Source organism: Pinus tabuliformis, chromosome 1_2 (assembly GCF_031772625.1).
Source record: "Pinus tabuliformis cultivar Carrire ecotype Pingquan chromosome 1_2, CPIR1, whole genome shotgun sequence".
Taxonomy (NCBI): Eukaryota; Viridiplantae; Streptophyta; class Pinopsida; order Pinales; family Pinaceae; genus Pinus; species Pinus tabuliformis.
The window spans coordinates 217078184-217098412 of record NC_142298.1 but is presented as its reverse complement, the minus strand read 5'-3'; the positions used below and the strand labels follow the sequence as shown (position 1 = coordinate 217098412).

The 20229-nt window shown below is 39.7% G+C and overlaps 1 protein-coding gene across 1 annotated transcript; it reads left to right on the top strand.

Moving 5' to 3' along the window:
- Window positions 1-4458: 4458 nt before the first annotated feature.
- On the top strand, window positions 4459-5475 carry LOC149205202 (uncharacterized). Its single transcript, XM_089397342.1, has one exon. The coding sequence runs from the start codon at window positions 4459-4461 to the stop codon at window positions 5473-5475; it is 1017 nt and encodes a 338-aa protein (XP_089253468.1).
- The last annotated feature ends 14754 nt before the right edge of the window (window positions 5476-20229 follow it).

Here is a 20229-nt window from a genome sequence, read left to right as displayed (position 1 = left end):
TATGTGATTGTATTGGTTAATTGAACGCAAGTAACAATATCATTTTATGTGGCGCTAATAGGGATTGAATAGTAAGATAAGTAGAACACTTAAGATAACTTGGGAACCTATATAGTACGCTGTCATAGCTGCACGGAAGTACCAGGATCATGGGTTAAGGCTGTGCGAAGGTCAATCGTACACCTTTGTGGAGGTACTGAATGGAGGAATAAAGGGGTAGACTGATAGAGCCCTAAGGCTTAGCGACCTACGTGAGAGTAGGGGCTGAGGGTAAAATCTGACATCACAACCATCTCACGGTGTAGAAACTTGGTTCCAGCATCCCCCCATACTACTTCGGTTGAGACTTCAGTCCACGTTCCACGGGTTGATGCCGAAAGGGCCAGTGGTGTAGGGGTTTTTTTGGCTAACTAACGCTGAACCTAGGTCAGGCGCCACAAAGCCAACAGAAATGAAACATAAAATGAGCGCAAAATAAGGCTTGTGTGTACATCCAACGAGGTAGATAGGTCACTATTGACATGGATATTAGAGCAAAAGGCCCCTCTAGGGGCTACAAGTGAAGGTCATGTCACTAAACCTAAGGAGGTTTATGGGATCCCCCAAAACAGTAGCCCTTAGGTGGCTTATTTAGAATAATAATTTAGATGACATCATGCTTCAGGACTCTATGTCTGATATAACCAAATCCAAAGAGATTATGACTCCATGGTTACGTTCCTTGTCTTTTCTAACCGTTGATTCTCAAGGCCAATCGAGTGGTCTTATTACTACATGGAATCAATCATTATCCATTCTATGTATTTTTATTCATGAATACATCCTCATTAATATGAAGTCATGTGAGTTCAGTAAAGAGTTTGAAATTTTGAATGTCTACATTCCTTATGCCAATCATTAATCCTTTTAGGCTGGTATGATCAATTGTGAATTACTTGGAATCCGTCCTCTAATTCTTGGGGGAGATTTAAACTTCACAATATCACACAGGGAAGTGAAAGGTATTTCGTAGTTGCTACAAGAACCCCAAAATTTTACACTTTCAAAATTTTGAGTCCCCCCACCCTCTTGATCCTTCTCACGAACATTCCCTATGATTTTCTAAGTCTTTATCATTCATTTTATTGGTATTTGATCACATCACACATCTACAGATTAGCTATGAGGCTGAAGCTTGAAAAATTGTGTCTCATATCGCAGGTTACAAATCACAATATTAGTCTGCAGTAGGAGTTCCATCTTCCGATTGGTACTATGACTTGAAATTTGCGACTAAAGTCCCTAATTGCATTCCAAAATTGTAACTTTATTTCGTCACAATGATTAAATTTTATTCTACTTTTTAGTGTGGTCACTCATCACATCGCCTCACTTCAAACCACACATGGACTCCTTTATATAAATAACTTTATCATTTCTATTTTTTATTGTGCACATTGGCCCTAGATGAGTGAGTTTGTTCTTCAGCTAGAGATTGCGACTACAACTAAATTGGTAGTAATGCACCCTTCCTCTAGTCATTCTATTTTGTATTTTCCTTAGTGTCAATTGGGCTACCCATATAATTCAGTTACCTTCATAGCCAAAATTTGTAAACACTTATACACTCTCCTTATCTCATCCTTTTCATAGGTAAATTGAGCCTTTAGTTCTCTCTATGCCTACACAATCTATGAGTCCCATTAATATTTTATTAACATCACTAGTGGTCACATCTAGTCATTGCTCTATGAGCTTAGGGTTTTTCTTTTCTCAACATCCAATGTTTATCCATGTAAGATTCTGATTCCATCCTTCCTATCAATCCATGTATTTCTCAAGCATGCTCAAGGCCCTAGGATTAAGTTCAATTTCTTTTTGTTTAACGTAACATTTTGACCCAAAATCAACATCTTTACCACACATTTACATTGTTATCACTAGCAATTCCCTAGAACAAAAATCTTGATTGCAAAATGCAATTATAGTTACTAGTGTTTATGCCTCTCCCATTACACTTGTGATAGGAAATTAGTGATTTTGATACCGCTTTATCACATGCCACAATCGCAAGTTACATGTGTTTTTTGGCTATCCTAAAATGTTGTGACTCATGACTAACAAAAGGGTGTACCTTTTCCAATCACAAAGCATGTTCAAAAGGCCCATCAAAACTCATATGAAGTTTTGACTCGTGACTTGCAATTAGCTTCCTTATTGTGACTTATGACTAGCCTCTATTTTTACGACTTGCAACTAGCCTTACTCTCCTCAATTGTAATTTAATCCATCACATTGTTGTTCTATAAATTTGTGATTTGAACTAAAATGAGTAGTTACCTTAAAGTTATCTAACATTCTCTCTTCTAATGAATATTTTCAGGATGTCAAATACTATTGATTTAGATTGTTTCAAAATATCAACTTCTTCTAGTGAAATGGATGCACCTACTATATGAGGATTCGACAAAAGTTCTTGGAGAGTGGAAAGTAGTTTAGAAGGAGTTGTAGAGATTTCTCCTAACCTACCCATATCTACAGATACCTCTTTCTATATTGAAAATAGAATAGAGATAACATAGGGTGATAAAGGTCGTGGAGGCGGCGTAGTGGTAAAGTCGGCCTCGTCATGACGGACCAGTCTTGTGTTCGATCCCGAGCAAGGTCGTAGCTCGTCGTGCGAGTAGTTAGTCTAAACCGGGCCAAGCCCACTACCTTTAGGGAAAATATCGTGACCTAAGAGCTCTGATGCTGAAGCGACTGTGCGGAAAAAAAAACCTAGACGCCGCCGCTGCCGAACGCACCTGTGCTGGCTACAGCAGGCTCTGCTACTGACAGTCCTATGGAGGCTGTTGTAGGAGGGGAGAGCTCTGCCTCCCCTCCAATGGGGACAACCCATACTGACAAGCAACAAAAGGCAGAAATACGGCACTCTGCAATCGACGACCCAGAGAAGGAACAAGACAAGCAAAAGACGCCAGAAGGATAGACGTCCTCAGATCGAAATGTGGAGGATGAAGAAAGCAATGGTCGGCACAACACAACTGGCTCCTTTCAGACAAAAGTGACTTCAGCGACTTGTATCCCAAAGGTAGCAGATCCGATCAAGATCGAACTACCAAGCCACCACATCAATGGGGAAATCCAATTTATGCAAGATTACGCACTCATTGGAAAGTTCTTGGGCTTTTGGCCCACAGAAAAAGCCTTACAAGGTTGGATAGCCTCCAAATGGAAGCCCAAAGGACAAGTAACATTACAGCTCGGCCCAAAGGGCTTCTTTACAGCAATTTTTAACTGCTTAGAAGACAAAACAAGGATATTCGAAGGAGGCCCGTACTTCTTCAACTCTTCAGGTCTATATCTAACAGATTGGAAGCCACGATTCAATCCAGACAAAGAAGACTTTAGTTGGGCCCCTGTATGGATCAGAATGTATTCCCTTCCGGTGGAGTACTGGCGAGAAGAAACGCTGGCAGACATAGGCAACAAGCTGGGAACCTTCATCAAAGTGGCTACTGAAACCAAGACGCGCAAATACACCTCTTACGCCAGGATCTGCGTTAAGATGCACCTCACCAAGACCTTAGCAGACACGGTAAGTCTTTTTCACGATGATTACGAATGGAAACAGACTCTAGATTATGAGCACATCCCTTTTCGTTGTCGAAAATGCCATGAGCATGGTCACCTCTTCCGTGATTGTCCCTTAAATGTGCAGCCCAAAATCCCCTCCAGTGATATTAACTTGGACCCTGATGGTTTCACAAAAATCCCCATCCGTCGCCGACATGCAAAAAAAAACCAAGCTAATCCAGCTCAAGCTTTCAAAGCGCCCCCCCAGAATCGCTTCTCCGTTCTAGCTTCACAAGACATTCAAATCAGCCCCAAAGCTGATATCCCAGAACTGCTGCACCCCACCCAGTCGTCCCTCAACCGCTCTGAACCGGCCTCATCTAAATCTGCTAATCCTCCCTTTGCTGAAAAACCCATCTCTGTCTTAGAGCCAGGGTCTCTAATCATTTCCAAAGGGAAAACCATGCCAAGCGAGATTCCTCAAGCTTCGGATATGGATCTAGATGCAGCCCTGGCCCTACGTCTTCATGATCAATCCGTGGAGGAAGCCCTCATTGCCTCAAATGACATGGAGGAAGATCGAGAAGATGTCGATCTAGAGGAATTCGACATATCCAAGCTTGACATATCCAAATTGGAGGCAGCATGCAAGCAAAAAGAGTATAACTCAATCCCTCCCTGGCAATTAGACAAAATTGAAGGAGTCCTCACAAGGGTACAACACCATAAAAGTTTGGGCATCCAAGGAGGCAGTCATTGGGATGGAAGAAAAATCATCAAAGAACCAAAGAAAAGGGGCAGAAAAACAGATCTACAGCGCACAATAGCAGTAGGTGAAATACTCATGGATTCGGGGCAATTCCCCAAGTTGACCAAGTTCTACAAGCCCAAATCCCCGTCTACATGAAGCTTATCTCTTGGAATGTAAGAGGACTTAACAGTCCCGCAAAACACAGAGTGATTAAAAACCTGATAATGCAAGAAAAACCAGCAATAGTCTTTATTCAGGAAACAAAATGTAGCAGCTCAACAATAGACAGTCTCAGTAACAAAGTCTGGGCAGGTAGCAGTTCGATTGCAGTAGACGCCTCTGGGGCCTCCGGCGGTCTAGCCATTCTATGGAATCCACAGATTGTGTCACTTGATAATTTTCATGCCACTCTGCATCTCATTCAAGCAACATTCCACCTCATTGGTACCAACATCCATGGGCATCTCACCAATGTTTACTTCCCGCAGACAATACAGCAAAAATTAGATCTCTTGGACACGATTTCCCTCCTCAATGCAAACAGAAACTTTCCTTTATGGACCGGAGGAGGCGATTTCAACATCATAAAATCCATGGAAGAGAAACAAGGGGGAAGGACCAGGCTAGACAGTGATAGCAGCGGCTTCAAGCAATTCATTCAAGACAATCGACTCGTGGATATCTCCACCTCAAATGGCATCTTCACTTGGTCGAACAAGAGAAAAGGGGTTCACCAAATCGCATCACGATTAGACCGATTTTTAGTTTCAGACAATGCCATCCACCTCGGAGGAGATTTCAGTGCCGAGATCATTCCACAAGGAGGCTCAGATCATTGGCCCATTCTTCTCCAATGGTCCAGACCTGGCAATTACAGCAATCGACCATTCAAATTTGAAGCCTTCTGGCTCACTGATAATAATTTTAAGGCAGTGGTCAATCAAGCCTGGACATCCTTCATCCCGCCGGCAGGAGCTAAAATGTATCAGTTCCAACAAAAGCTGAAACATTTGAAGCAAACTCTCAAAATTTGGAACCGAGATCATTTTGGCAACATACAGAAGAACAGACACAAATTAGAACAGCAGATGAAAGAATTACAACAAAGATTCATTCTGGAAGGACGCACCGAAGAACAAACTCAACAAGAGCAAATCCTTTGGAGTTAAATAGAGGAGCGTCAAAAACAAGAAGAAATTTTATGGCGGAAAAAGTCGCGAATAAGCTGGCTCAAAGAGGGTGAGAGAAATACTAAATTTTTCCACAAAACTACCATCCAACAGCGTATGCACAACAAAATCACCTTTGTTAACAATCAGTAGGGTGAAAGAGTGGAAGCTCATGAAGACATGGAGAAAGAATTCACTGGATATTTCAAGGACATACTAAAGGAGCCTAATGGAAACAGAGATGAGGCAATCCAAGCTATCACACAGCACATTCCTAAAATCATCAATGAGGATCACAATACTCAACTGCTCCAGCCAGTCACGCTAAGGGAAGTAGAAGACGCCATAGCTCAGCTTAAAGACGGAAAGGCACCGGGGCCTGACGGATTCACGGCCAACTTTTTCCATGAATTTTGGGATCTCATAAAAATTGAAGTCTGGGATCTGGTGGAAGAATCCCGCAGCATGCATTGGGTACTACCAGCCCTCAACTCAACCTTCATTGCCTTGGTACCCAAAGAAGCAGCCTCAAACAAACCGGAGAAGTATCGGCCAATAGCGCTCTGTAATGTAATTTACAAACTAATCTCAAAGGTTATTGCAAACCGACTCAAACCGCTCCTACCCTTGCTTATCTCCCCAGAACAGACAGGGTACGTTGAAGGTCGGCAGATCATGGATGGAATTATTCTATCAAACGAAGTCATACACTCTTTAAAGCTTCTCAAGAAACCAGGTATGCTTCTCAAATTGGATCTTTCTAAAGCCTTCGACAAGCTTAGCTGGAAATACATACACAAAATTCTCTTAGCTTTTGGCTTTAGTGCAACCTGGACCAGATGGATCATGAACCTCATCACTTCTCCTAGTTTCTCTGTCATTCTGAATGGATCCCCCTCACCTCCTTTTCGCCCCTCTCGTGGCATCCGACAGGGGGACCCTCTATCTCCTTTTCTCTTTGTATTAATGGCTGAAGGCCTAAGCAGGCTCCTCAAATCAGCTGTATCCTCTAATGCCCTTAAAGGAATTTCCCTTCATGGTCGCTCTCCTCAAACGCATCAACAATTTGTTGATGATACAATGCTCTTTGGGCATCCTTCTACAAAAGAAGCCTCTGCTTACAAATCCCTTCTATCCCTCTTCTCTGAAGCTTCAGGCACATCCATTAACGCCTCAAAATCACAACTTTTCTTCTTTAACACTCCCCCCTTCTTGCAAAGGATTATAGCCCGGATTCTGGGATTTACAATTTCCCACCTACCTTCAAAATACCTAGGTGCCCCCCTTACCGACTCAGCAATCAAGCAGGTATCTTGGAGATCGTTATTGGACAAATTAGAATCAAAGCTTTCATCCTGGACTTTCAGGGCATTAAATCTGGCAGGCAGACTCGTTCTTATCAAATCAGTTTTACAAGCTATGCCACTTTATTTATTTTCTATCTTAGCAGCTCCGAAAGGGATTCTAAAAGAAATTTGCAATCTTCAGAGGAACTTTCTCTGGGGATCCACAAGCTTGAACAGGAAATGGGCTCTTGTCAGATGGACAGAGGTATGCAAAACCAAATCAGAAGGAGGGCTAGGTCTTCGAGATCCGCTCCAAAGCAATAACACTATGGGAGCTAAAATTTGGTGGAATTGGGTCTCCAAGCCAAACACCCCCTGGGCCCAACTATGGCAAGCTAAATATGCCCGCGGCAGTCAATGGAATGACCTCATCAGAATCAATCCAACTGTGCAGGGATCACTCATTTGGAACAACGCAAAAACCCAAAGCAGCTTCATCCAGGATCATAGCTTCTGGGAAATTAATTCGGGCAAGGCAGCTAGATTCTGGGAAGATTCATGGCAACAACTTCCCAAATTGGCTAATCTGTTCCACAAACCTCACTGGCAGGCTCAAATGAACCAAGCAAGCATTCCTTTGGTACACCAGTTCTGGCAGCCATCTCCAAATCACGACTTCCAATCATGGAAACCGACGCGTCTCTGGCAAATAGATTGGCAGGGAGAAGTGTATACAGACATAGATCAGGAACTCAGCAATAGGAAGATTCGCCTCTCGAATCAGCAAGACAAACTCAGATGGGGCTACACAACCAAAGGTACTTTTACCACCAAGGAAGCTCATCACCTGCGCTATTCCAACCTCAGGGCGGTTAAAGATCAATTATGGGAGCAAGTATGGCAAGCCGGGCATTGGCCCAAAATCTCAACCTTTTTATGGCTTCTTAGCAGAAAACGTATTCTTACCTGGGACAATCTGATCAAAAGGGGCATTGTAGGGCCATCCAGATGCCCAAATTGCAACATAAATTGTGAAACCATCAATCATTTAATGGAAGAATGCCCATTAGCAAAACAAATCTGGGAGAAAGTCGAGAAATGCAATATGAGAGCTCACCCCAGGCTGGAGGACATCACAGAAACCATAAGGACCTGGGAAAAATATCCATATAAGTGCAAGATCCTCAACTCCTTATGGCGCATTATACCAGGATTTCTATACTGGACCCTGTGGAAAGAACGCAACCACAGAATCTTCAATAGCACATCTAGATCCACAGATGATCTCTGGCTCACGCTTAAAAAGAACTTACAGGAAACTCTGGCCATCAGAGTTTGGAGTGATAATGATATGCCGGAAAATCAACAGGAACGCCGCATTATGAAGGAATGGAATCTTGATCTTAAATCCCTAGTCAAAACGACCACTAAACCTTCCACCAGATCCGCTTCACCATCCTTTTGGTCCCCGCCTGCACACAATTCATACAAGCTGAACTTCGACGGTGCGGCCAAAGGCAATCCTGGCCCAGCAGGCTTCGGAGGAGTAATCCGTAGACATAACGGCGAAGAAATGCTAGTATTCTATGGCTCAATAGGGAAAGATACTAATAATGCCGTGGAGCTAGAGGGTCTTTGGAAAGGAATCTGTTTAGCTGAACAGCATCACCTCTCCCCTCTAGAAGTAGAAGGAGACTCTCTCATTCTTATAGAGGCAGCTAAAAGAATGCAGGCAGGAGCTAAGGCAGTCAAAATAGCGAAGAGCTGGAGATTGTTAAACTGTTTGGAATCCCTGGAAGAAAAGCTCCACGCTCCCCACAATCTATCCTTCCATCATGTAAGAAGAACAGCTAACCAGGTAGCCGATCGGCTAGCAAATCAGGGAGTGTCACAGTCGACTCATTTCTTCTCCAGCTCTTTGGATATGGTTGAAGATGACAAACTCAAGCAGGAATGCATCTCTTTGGTGCACAAAGACATCCTTCCCCCAGATGCGGGTGTCCATCATGTATGAATGGCAGGTGGCCATTAAGGCTCTCCCGCGCCTCTATACCTGTCTCAAAGCCAAGGCAGCAAGTAGGTACGAGGCTGCGATGGCGATTAAAAATCATTCAATGCTCCAGGCAAACGAAATTAAGGGAGGACAGAGCACGGTTGAGGTCGCATTGATGTCGAGCAAGCCTGCTCAGGTCTCGAGGAGATCTGATGTAATGGAGTCAGATACGCAGCATCTGGTAAGGGCGAAGTTTTGGTTATATACCAACATCGCACAAAATGTCGGTAAAGGAATGTTGTTTGCAGTGGGCAACAGGCAAACTACTGCCCTGCAACATTATCTCCAGAATATTGAGCAACGTCTCAAAGCGCTCAGGTTGGAACCAGTGATGCGTCGTAGGGGCGTGCCTTGCCGTGGTGGGCGTTCAGGGGTTCGCTATGAGCTAGAAAGGGAGGAACCACACCCGATAGCACCTATGGCTGCCATTTCCCCCTCCTCTTCCAGCTCTGAGGAGGAATTTCTGTTAATGCAGGATTCCTATCAGTCTTTCCGCCTCCGCATACCCAGAGGGATCCTTCAGTCGGATGTTATGGTCAATTTCACTGTGTATCTTTCAGAGGCGCCTCCTATCAACCCCTCATGGCCCTCCCCTGCTTTTGACAGTCTCCAAAGCAACGAAATTCTACTGGGGGATATGCAAGGAAGAGTGCATAGGATGCCCCATCCGCAGGAACCCATGGAACATGTCGACCAGCCTCAGCAGGCTCAGAACCAGGCGAACTCAATTTGTGATGAATCAATGCAAGAGATTCAGCCATCAATAAACTGTGTCCAAATTGGGAATGCGGAACCGGTTTTCGCTCTTCAGGGTTTGGAGGGGCATCTTCAGGTGGATGAGGAGTCCGTCATATGGCCCGTTCCGCCCAGCTCGATGCAAAGGCAACCGCCAACTTCGCCCAGTCACCCTTCTTGAATTTGTTCGAAGGCGTTTCTCCAGGTTTCTGCATTTTTGTTTTTGCTCTTGTCTATGTTGGTCAACTCCCCAATCTCGCTCAGTTCCTGTTCTCGGCCCTATAGTGGCAGCTTGTTAAAAGTTCGAATTAGCAAGGTAATAGAGTCGGTTTTTGTGAACTATAATGTTGTCCAAGGTGCACATCTGGACAATTTTTGTAATGCTGTCTCAAAGGTCTGTTAGTCTGTCCCAGCTGTCTCAGTTTGAGGGTGGCCTTGTCCCCCTCCGTTGATGTAATTTATGTAAATACTTTTCCTGCTTAATATAGAAGTTACTTTTACCCAGAAAAAAAAAACATAGGGTGATATATATATCCAAAATTTTCCAAGAAAGACATTCCACAAGATGAAGAATATTTCCAAGTCTACATCAATGTGAAGAAGTTTTGGTTACAAAAATTTATCACACATACTTCGGTCTTCGCCTATGTAGAAACTATGGAGTGGATTCTTTAGCACACTGATGAGGAGTATTCTATAATAATAAGTGATAAAGGAGAACTGGTAGCATCATTCAAAACACCTGACATAGTAGAATACTACAAGTTTCCCAAACATAAACCTTCAATATGAGGTGGTAAGATAGATCTTATAAATTAGTAAAAGACATTTTGTAGTATTGGTAGTAGGAACCAAGAAATTTCATACATCAATAGATGGAATACATAATCTAAGTTGTTGAGAAGAGTGTATAAAATGCTAGTAGCTATGTTATGTAGGATATACAGTAAACTAGATACATAGTCCTTTCAAGAGAGCTAGGTCCCCTTGATTCATGCATGTGCCACTAAGGGAACTATCTTAACTAGGAAAACATATTATCACCCTCCATCAAATCTAATTTCCAAGCAATAAAGAATCCAAATGAGAGGGAGCATTCACAATTTTATATGGTATCATACATGTTGGATGCCCTGCGTGCAAAATGTGATTTTGTTGGATTGGGTTGGAAATGGAGGAGGAGGAGAAATTTCAGAACATGACATGTAGGAGAGCATGAGAATAGAAGAGAGAAAATATTCTCTCAAAAGAATACAAATACAAGAAGTCATTAAACAAAAGAAACAGAAACAAAAGGTTGATAAGGAAACTAAAAAGAAGCAACAAGAGGAAAAACCTAGAAGAAAGTAGGAGGAAGAAGAGATAAGGAGAAAGAAAGAAGAAGAAGAAAACATGAAGAAACAAGAAGAAGAAAGGAAAATATGAGAAGCTATAAAGAAGAAGAATGAAAAGGCTGCAACGAAAAGAAAAGTAGAAAAATCATAGAAAAGGAATGAGGAAGAAGAACAAAGAGGAAGAAAGAAGAAGAAGAACAAAAGAGGAAGGAAGAGGAAGAGAGGAAAAGAAAAGAAGCCAAAGAAGAAAAAAGCAAAGAAGCATTGGCTAAGCAACCTAAAAAACAATTGATTGAAAGGATCTTGAAGACAAGGTCATGGAATAAAATAGATTGAAAAATTCAGAAATAGAGATAAAGTTGTCTACCTTAAATGTCCCACCACCCACTCCTTTCACTAGTGGACATTTTCCATTCCAGGAATTAGGAATTACAAAGGAATATGAAGAGTTAGTGTTGGACCTCTCTAGACTCATATTTTCTCAAGTTAATTTTAAAATCATGCAACAGAGGCATAGTTGTTGGGATAAGGGTCCAAGAACACCTATATCAATCACTACAGAGAGGGAAATATCCGTTGATACTATAGTGAATATTGTAGCTATAGATACTAGAACTTCTTTCGTAGCTTCCACAAAAAATAATATATATTGATGAACCAAATAATTTCATGATTTAAAATAAAAGTTATCCATTGGAAGGAAAAATAATCTCTCACTACAAACAAAGAATCAAACTTTGTTGATCACACACTTCTTGGGAGATGATTTGTTAATTTGGAAGATAAATGAAAAATTCCAATCATGGGACTAGATTCCTATTTTCGAGAGGACTGAGTTTGACTATTGAAGCACTCAATTTGGACAAGGGAAATTATATTTTTGAAGAAAATCCCACATGTGCACAAAAGGACTGGTCGACCCAAAACAGAAATTGTACACCCATGGATGGCTATAAATACAAGTCAAGTGACCCTCATTAGGACATCCTCATTATGATCATTCTTCTTTACTTGGGTTTGGCTTGCACAAGTCTGAGGTTAGGTCATAGAGATTGGTTTGTACAGGTCCAAGATTGTAGGGTTCGAAGCTCGCACGTGTGTTTAGGGTTTTGGTTTCTAGCTGCAGGCATGCTTGAGGAAAATTTTAGTCACAACCACAAGCATATAAGATCATGAGTGTGGTTGGAGGGTTTCACACGCACACACATCACTCTCTGTGTGCGGTGGAAATATAGGGTTTGAATTTTATAGTTGACTGAATATTTTGCTAGTTGACCACAAACTTCGATGGTTGACTGCAGATAGTGACAGTTGACCGTAGGCTTCTGAATCAAGGTTTTGATTATTAGAATTTTTGGGTTCATCTCATGGATGTTTCTTAGTTTATTTTTTTGGATAGGATTATTGTTAAATATATAGATCATTGTGATCTCTTTTGTTGAATCATTCAATGAAAATATAATAAGAACAAGAATTTGAAAGGGTTTTCTCCATAGTGGGCTTTCCCCTTGTCTCCGACCAATCTTGTTGTCTCTATCTCTGAATAGTTTTCCTCTATTGTTCCTTTATGTTCTTTTGCATTGATGATGGTTTGTTCTTTCTATATAAGTTCTTATGTTGTTTAATAATGTTGTAAATATGAATAATGATATGGTGTTGTGGGGTGAATTTAATATGCAAATAAAGAAAAGCAATTATCAAAGTGAAGAACAATATAACCCTAAGAAAATTTAACAGGATTTACAAGCATCAATTATTGAAGTTAAAGTGTTGGAGGAAGTTATATGTTAGCTCTATGATGAAAGTATGACCCTGCATCAAGTAATGACTTCACTTCCCCACATGTTAAGTGAATTAAAAGGAACATAAATCTAGTTAATTTTGCATCGTCAGGAGTCGATCACATATATGAATGGTGCATAAAATACGTTGATGCACTAGAATCATTTGCCAAGAAATATTAGATAACTATGAAGAAATATAAAGTAGATATCAAGATCAAAATACAATTGCATGAGAATTTGAGCAGGGACAAGGATAAGACAATGGTCACTTACATTAGGCTTGAATCTCTTGTCAAGGTGCATAAAGTACCTTCCACCGGTGCACTGGGATAAATAAGATCAAAGGAAGAAGTTTGGAAAGAGATTCGAGGGATATTGGTTTCGATAAAGTAAGTAGTCGAAAGAGGATATCTAGAAGTCACAAAGGAGGTAATCATGTAGTATGTTGTAGAATTTGTGAAATTACGCACAAAGCTCACAACATTATTGGATTGAGTACAAGCTGAAAAATGAACCCTGCTACCTGATGCATTAGAATGTCTCACAAGGTATGATGATGAACTACACCATAAGATCCAATTGGTCACGTTTGAATACAAAGTATGGCAAGCATATTTGATCAAATATCTACAAGTGGAAGCTCTTGATATACATCTTTAATTTGGATTAATGAAAATGCTTTCTTTCTCTAATTTCATTATACTTTGTATTTTATTAAAATTAAACGTAGCCTCATGGCTAAATGCAAGAGACCTTTCGTTTTGGACTTCATTTGAGCATATTGTTTTGAGAGCTTATAGATCCTTTCAGGAATTCAAGTGGTATCTTTGCATATCCACTAATGGATTTTATGAGTACTTCATGTGATGGTGCTATTAACATTTTAGCTTAATTTTGAGAAGCTATTTAAGCCCAAGAAAGCAATTCCATACATGTGTTTTTTAGAATTTTGAGAATAATCTCTTGGAAATTCAATGGTATATGTTTATTCTTTCAAGTGTTCAGTTAACGAATTGTTTTGTTGATTTCAGAACATATTGTAGTTGGGATTCTATGTTATTCATCCTTTCATGATTTTTGTCAATTATAAACTAATTTTTGATTGATAAACAAATATTACTTTTAAATACATTTTAATCGAAGTTTTATAACACTCTTCTTTAAGATTCATGTCACAATATTTGGTTGTCGTTTATATCTTATATATAATTTTTTTCCATAAAGAGGCTTTAACTTGTATTGTCATAAGTTTTTTCAGTTTTCTAATGTTTTCTACTCATTCCTTAAAAACATATCATAAAGAAACATGATGGAAGTTGGGCCCACATACCGAATGGGACTCCAATCCCAAATCATGTAGAGTCTATCTGGGATTTTGCACTAAGGAGATCCCCTAATTATTGGTGGTAAATTTTGGCCAATCAACAAATTTTTTGCTAGAAGGAGGGCTACCATTGTATCGCTAGTAAAACTCTGCATATGATTTCAATGAGACCTATAAAAAAGCTAGTAATGAACCACATTCCCCTTCACCAACTCCTCTTTTGTGGGAAACTTTTGAAATCGAAGAACCCCCTCTATACAATCCTGAGCTAGTATATGAATTTACGTACAACTATTTAAGAGCCATATGACCCATTACTCATGAATACGCCATAAATATTTAACTCCTTCCTATCACATCCATCTTGCCCCATAAGCACTCAAGCATACCTCAAACAACTTGTCACAAAGTATTAGTTGGCATGGTACAAGAATTAGTTAACATTTTTTGGGATGATTTAGTAGATTCAATGGAGAGAAACACTAAAGGAGGTAACATAGGTCTATCTTATTCAGATAACACGGAAGGGAAAAATTTAGAAAGTGATAACTAGGAAGCACCTAAGAATGATGAACACTTTGATATACTGGAGAACGAAAGGAATTTTGAGGACAAAAATGAAAGCTAGTATTCAGAGAGTGGTGAAGATGACTATATGGTTGGGAATCAAGCCCAATATTTGGCCTGGATGACACAATCTTCTCTTCATATCCAAGGTATCCTGCATGATATACCTCACCATCCTTAAAAGTATCTCACAAAGTATGACCTAGACAAGATAATTTTCATGCAAGATCATCTTAATAATTTCTACTTATTACTAATAATGATGAACATGAAACATGAGGAAATAGTTGGTAGATTATTCCATTACACATTTGAGAAAAAATATGTTCTGGTATCATACTATTCCTTTAAAATATATTAGCACTTTAGATGAATTTAGGAAGGAATTTTTGGAGAAGTTTGTTGAAGAAAAGACACCTGTTATGTTACTGAAAGAGATGAGTGTGCTTAAGATGGAAAACAAAGAAAAGTTTAAAGGCTTCAATCAGTTTTTCATGACTATATTGAATAAGTTTCCTAATGATGTGTTTCCTCATTACTCTATAACGATGGACTATTACACTGTAAAATTTGCCTATAACATTGTTATGTTCATGAAAAGGGAAGCGAAGACTATATTGGTTGAGAAATTTGTTGAAGTTATTGTTGTTGAGAAAGAAATGATCACCATAGGAGTGCATAATACATAGGAAGATTCAAAGACTACCAGTAAGAAATCTCAATCTTCTTCTAGTAACTCTAGTGATAAAGACATATTCGATCTCAACAACATAACACAATCCCTAAAGAACCTAACTAAAGAAGTGTCTGATATTAAAATAAAGACTAGATAAATTTCTTCTAGTAGAAAATCATTTAAGCCTTTCTTCAAGAAGAGAAATAACCAACCATAAAAGTTTTTGTATATTTCAAATGCTAATCTCACTGTAGAAGAGTTGGGCATGGATAATTATTGCACTTTTCATAAATAATCACATTTTGAGAAGACTTGCCCACAATGGATAAATGGAATGGCCACAATGATTAATAAATTACTTGATGATCATATCATTGAGGATCAACCCTACCAGTTCAAAAGAAGAAGAAGAAGAGGCCCCTCAGCATGAAGATAATGATAATATTGGGTCATCCATATTGAGGTTGTATTTAATTAGAGGTAGTGAGTCCCCATTTTTTGAAAAGTAACTAGGTTTGGTCTTCATTATTATCTTTGTACTTGTATCAATTCGTATTTAATGTAAAAGAAGAAAAATAATTTTATTTAAGCATGGGTTTCATTCTCAAGTCTAGGTCAAGCATGTTCTTCATGCTCCTAGGGATTAGTGAGTCAAAAGAGTATATGTCATATGTAAAAGACCCATTTGGTCATTTTGTAACAAGAAAGAAAGAATTTTTTTTATACTAGAAATTCAATTTTGTCTCTCAATACCAAGTCATCCCTGCTATAGAAAGTCATCCTAGGAGAGGCATATTTGACCCCTTGAGAAGGGTATATATTGGAAGGAACTTCGACCTATTTGGCACAGACATTCAAGTATTTGATCTCTACACCAAGAAATGAAGAAATATGAGTGAAGGATAAGGAAGAAGGAGAAAACCTAAGGAAGAAGAAGATCCAAATTTTTAGACTGTATTTCTCACATGTTCGAGTATGCTAGGACTTTTTTGTCAGTTGAAAGGCCAGGGATTGCAAGCCTAAAATTGTTAAGTTGGAAACTTAGGGACAAATTCCCTCCTTTAGACAATATTTCTCATTAATAAAGACCCCACCTAACCATTGGAAGAAATTAATTTGGTTAAGGAAAACTATATGTTTAATTTGGAAACCCACATGTGCACAAAAGGACAGGTAGGCCCTAAGAAGAATATGGTCACCCTTGGAAACCTATAAATACAAGTTAAGTGAACCTCATTTGGACATTACCATCAAGCATATTCTTCTTCTCGCTTCTTTGATTTGGCTCACATTAGTCTGAAGTGGTTCGCAAAGATTGGTTTCGTACATGTCCAAAATTGCAGGGTCTAAAGCTCGCATGTGTGATCTATGGTTTTGATTTGTAGCCGGAGGGTTTCCACAAGAAATTTTTGGCTACAACCACATGCACAAAATCCTATCTGTGTGACTAGAACATTTCAACTACACACACATACACTCTCTTTGTGCATATGGAAACTAGGGTTTCATTTTTACAATTAACTGCAATTAACAATTTACTAGAAATTTATCTCTAATCGATATTGTTTTTGCACTCATATTTTTGAACATTGTTTAGTTGTTTTGTTGGATAATTTTTTGATTGAAGAAATGAATCATTGTACCCTCTCTTGCTAAACATTTTATGACAATATAATAAGAAGAATAATTTGAAAGGGTTTTCTCCCTTGTGGGGTTTTTCCTTAGACTTTGACCAAGCCTAATGTATGTAACAACCCCAAGTTAAAAGTTCATGTAATAAAAGTTAATAAAGTAAAAACAAGACCAAGGTCATTGGACATGTATTCCAAGCTGAATGTTGGGAAAAATATCCTAGTGGGAATCACTTGATGTGTTTATGGCTAAAGGAAATTGGCAAGGGAAATGGAAAAGGCTTAAAAAAGGCAAAATGGTAATTTTGGAAATTTATTTATGAAAATAAAGGAAATTAGGAGAAAATGAAGGTGAAAGGTCACAGGATTCATATGAGGAGGAAAATGATGGAAAATAGAAGAAATTGAAAAAAATAGAGTACTCATTGATAGAAAGGCTTCTGAGGATCAGTTCATAGATTTTTGTCCGTTTAGTTTTGGAGCTCTCTCTACTCTCTCTCTCTCTCTCTCTCTCTCTCTCTCTCTCTCTCTCTCTCTTAGACACTTAGAATTTTCTTAGATCACCTCAGCATTGGATCAAGGAAAGAAAAGGAAGGATAAGGAAATAAAATGAAAGAAAGGATAAAGAAAGGAAAGGTTGGATCAAGTAGCTTCAGCGGGAATACTTGTAGGTAACAAGTTACATGTATGGTTTTCTAGCGGGTTTTGACATACATGGTATATGCATTTTGGTATTTGGTTCTTTTGTTTTCATTGGCATGGATTTTGTCGGATTTTTATAGTGGATTTTAGTATTTCCTTTCCATTTCCAGATAGCCATGGTGTGATGGGATTTTTTCTCTGTTTGAGATTTTGATTGTCGGAAGGTTTTGGATGTGGGTGAGGTGGTCTCAAGAGAATTCCCAAAGTCATAGGAATCCCTTGAATGGTAATGGAAAGATACATGGTAAATCCCGAGGGTGGAGATGTGAAAATTACTCAAAGTATTGGAGAATAAATTCTAAGGCATGCAAGCTCGGTTTGGTTTTGTGATCTCGACTAGGGAAAAATTTAGGGGCTAATATTCGTTGGTGGGCTAATTCCCATTTTTTTGAAAATTGATTTGCCCAAATTTTATAGTATACATTTATTTTACCCTAAAAATCACTAAAGAATTATATATACTAACATAAAATAATTAGAAACCTAAATATTTTTACAAAAATATCATAATTTTTTTTACAATTTACATATTGGGGACTAGTAAGATTCGCCAAGGTTTCTAGACTTTAAGATAAACTTCCATCCTTAAAATTTTCCTTGATCTTGACACCAGTTTAGGTGAGATCATGGCATGGTGAGGGTAGAGGTGGTTTAACGTATGGATTCACATGGTTGTTTATGGATTGATTTATCCCATGATATCCCACATTCATGCTTGGAATATGGCACATGGGTGATTGGCTAAAAAAATTGTTGGCATTATGTTTCTGGTATGGCTATATGTTACAGATGTTGTACTTGATGGCAACTCTTGTGGCAAGGCTCTCAATTTGTTGAAAATTAAGAAGTACGCAGGAAATCAGTTCAGAAGGTGCGTACCCGCAGGTACACCATGCAGGGACCACGTCCAGATACGCAGGCCAGCTGTTCAGGAGGTGCGTACCCCCAGTGCACACATTTCAAGGCAAAGAAATTCACATGTGGGGTTTTCTTATGTGTTACTCTTGGTATTTAGCCAACGGTATTGGGTTATTATGGTGTCGGCTCGTGGTATTGTTCCATGATTTTAGGAGGAGCTTGCCTATATAAAGCAAAGGAGATCACTTGGCTAAGCATCTTTTGCAATTGAATATCTTTAGATCTGAAATATTGGGTTATGGTCTTAAAAGCTTGATCTATATGAAAGGGAAGTTGAAGGCGAATTTGTGAAGGGTGATCTCTCGAGTGCATGATCAGATCTGAGCAACTGTGCCACTCTGGTGGACTGCCTACTTGGCCCTAATCAGAAGGCCGCAGGTGTTTAACAGAAGAACTACGTGGGTACGCAGTGCAGAAACAGGAGATCTGCGTCGGTACGTAGAGCAGAAACAGGAGACCTGCGTCGGTACGCAGAGCAGAAGAAGGAGATCTGCGTCGGTACGCAGAGCAGAAACAGGAGACCTGCGTCGGTACGCAGAGCAGAAGAAGGAGAGTTGCTTCGGTACGCAGAGCAACTAAGGTTCAGGTGCGTCCGCATAGTAAAAGTACGCGGCGCGATAGTATTTTTGGGTGTGTCCCTGCAGTAACAATACGGGGCGCGATAATGTCTCTGGGTGCGTCCCTGCAGTAATAGTACGTAGTGCGGTTGAAGGAACAGTGCGTGGGCACGTAGTGCGGCAGAAGGATCTCTGCGGGTATACGCAGGGAAGCAGAAGGTGAACTGCGTAGCGACGCAGGCTACAGAAGGGAAAACTGTGTCCCTATCTTAAAATGTTCTGTTGATTGAATTTTTCTGTTGATAAGGTGTTCTGGGTTAGTTCTGTTATTGTTGATCTGATAACTGTAGTGGACTGTAACTTTTATGTACTTGATGATCATTTGATGCTTTATGAAAAGAAGTAGGGGGTTGTAGCTCCCTTCCAGGAGAGACTGGAAAACGAGAGAGAGTTGTAGCTCTCTGCAGGTTGCAGCCTGCGTACTGGTAAAGGACTCCACCAGTACAAAACCATTGTAAAAGGTGTTTCTAATTTGAAAGAAGATAGAGACATATTGCAGCAGGTGGTTTTCACCCACATTGGGTTTCCACCTTACATCTTGTGTTCTTTGGTGTGACTATCTGTTTTCTTTTGTTCATGCTCATTATTTTATGGTACTGACATGCAAAAACAATTCAAAGAACAAATAAAGAAGATTTATTAAAAGAATTGTATAATACTGATTCACCCCCCCTCTCAGTATTATTTCCAACAATTGGTATCAGAGCAGGTCCTTCAGAGAAGCTTGATCGCTTGAAGGTAGATCGTTCATCATGAGCAACTACGAGAGAGAAGCATCAATCAGGCCACCGGTTTTTGATGGGACAAACTTCAATTATTGGAAGGTAAGAGTTACTGCCTATCTTCAATCTCTTGGTACAGAAGTTTGGGACATCGTAGAGACAGGCTACGCTTTTCCTTCAGCTACTCCTACAGATGCAGCCGAGAAAAAGAAGTATGAAACAAATGCGAAAGCAGTCAGTACTCTATTAGGATGTATATCTCAATCAGAATTCATGAAGGTAATGCACTATAAATCCGCAAAAGAGATATGGGACAAAATTGTCACGAGCTATGAAGGAGATGAACAGGTAAAGCGTGCTAAACTTCAAACTCTCAGAATTCAGTATGAGACTCTCAAAATGTAT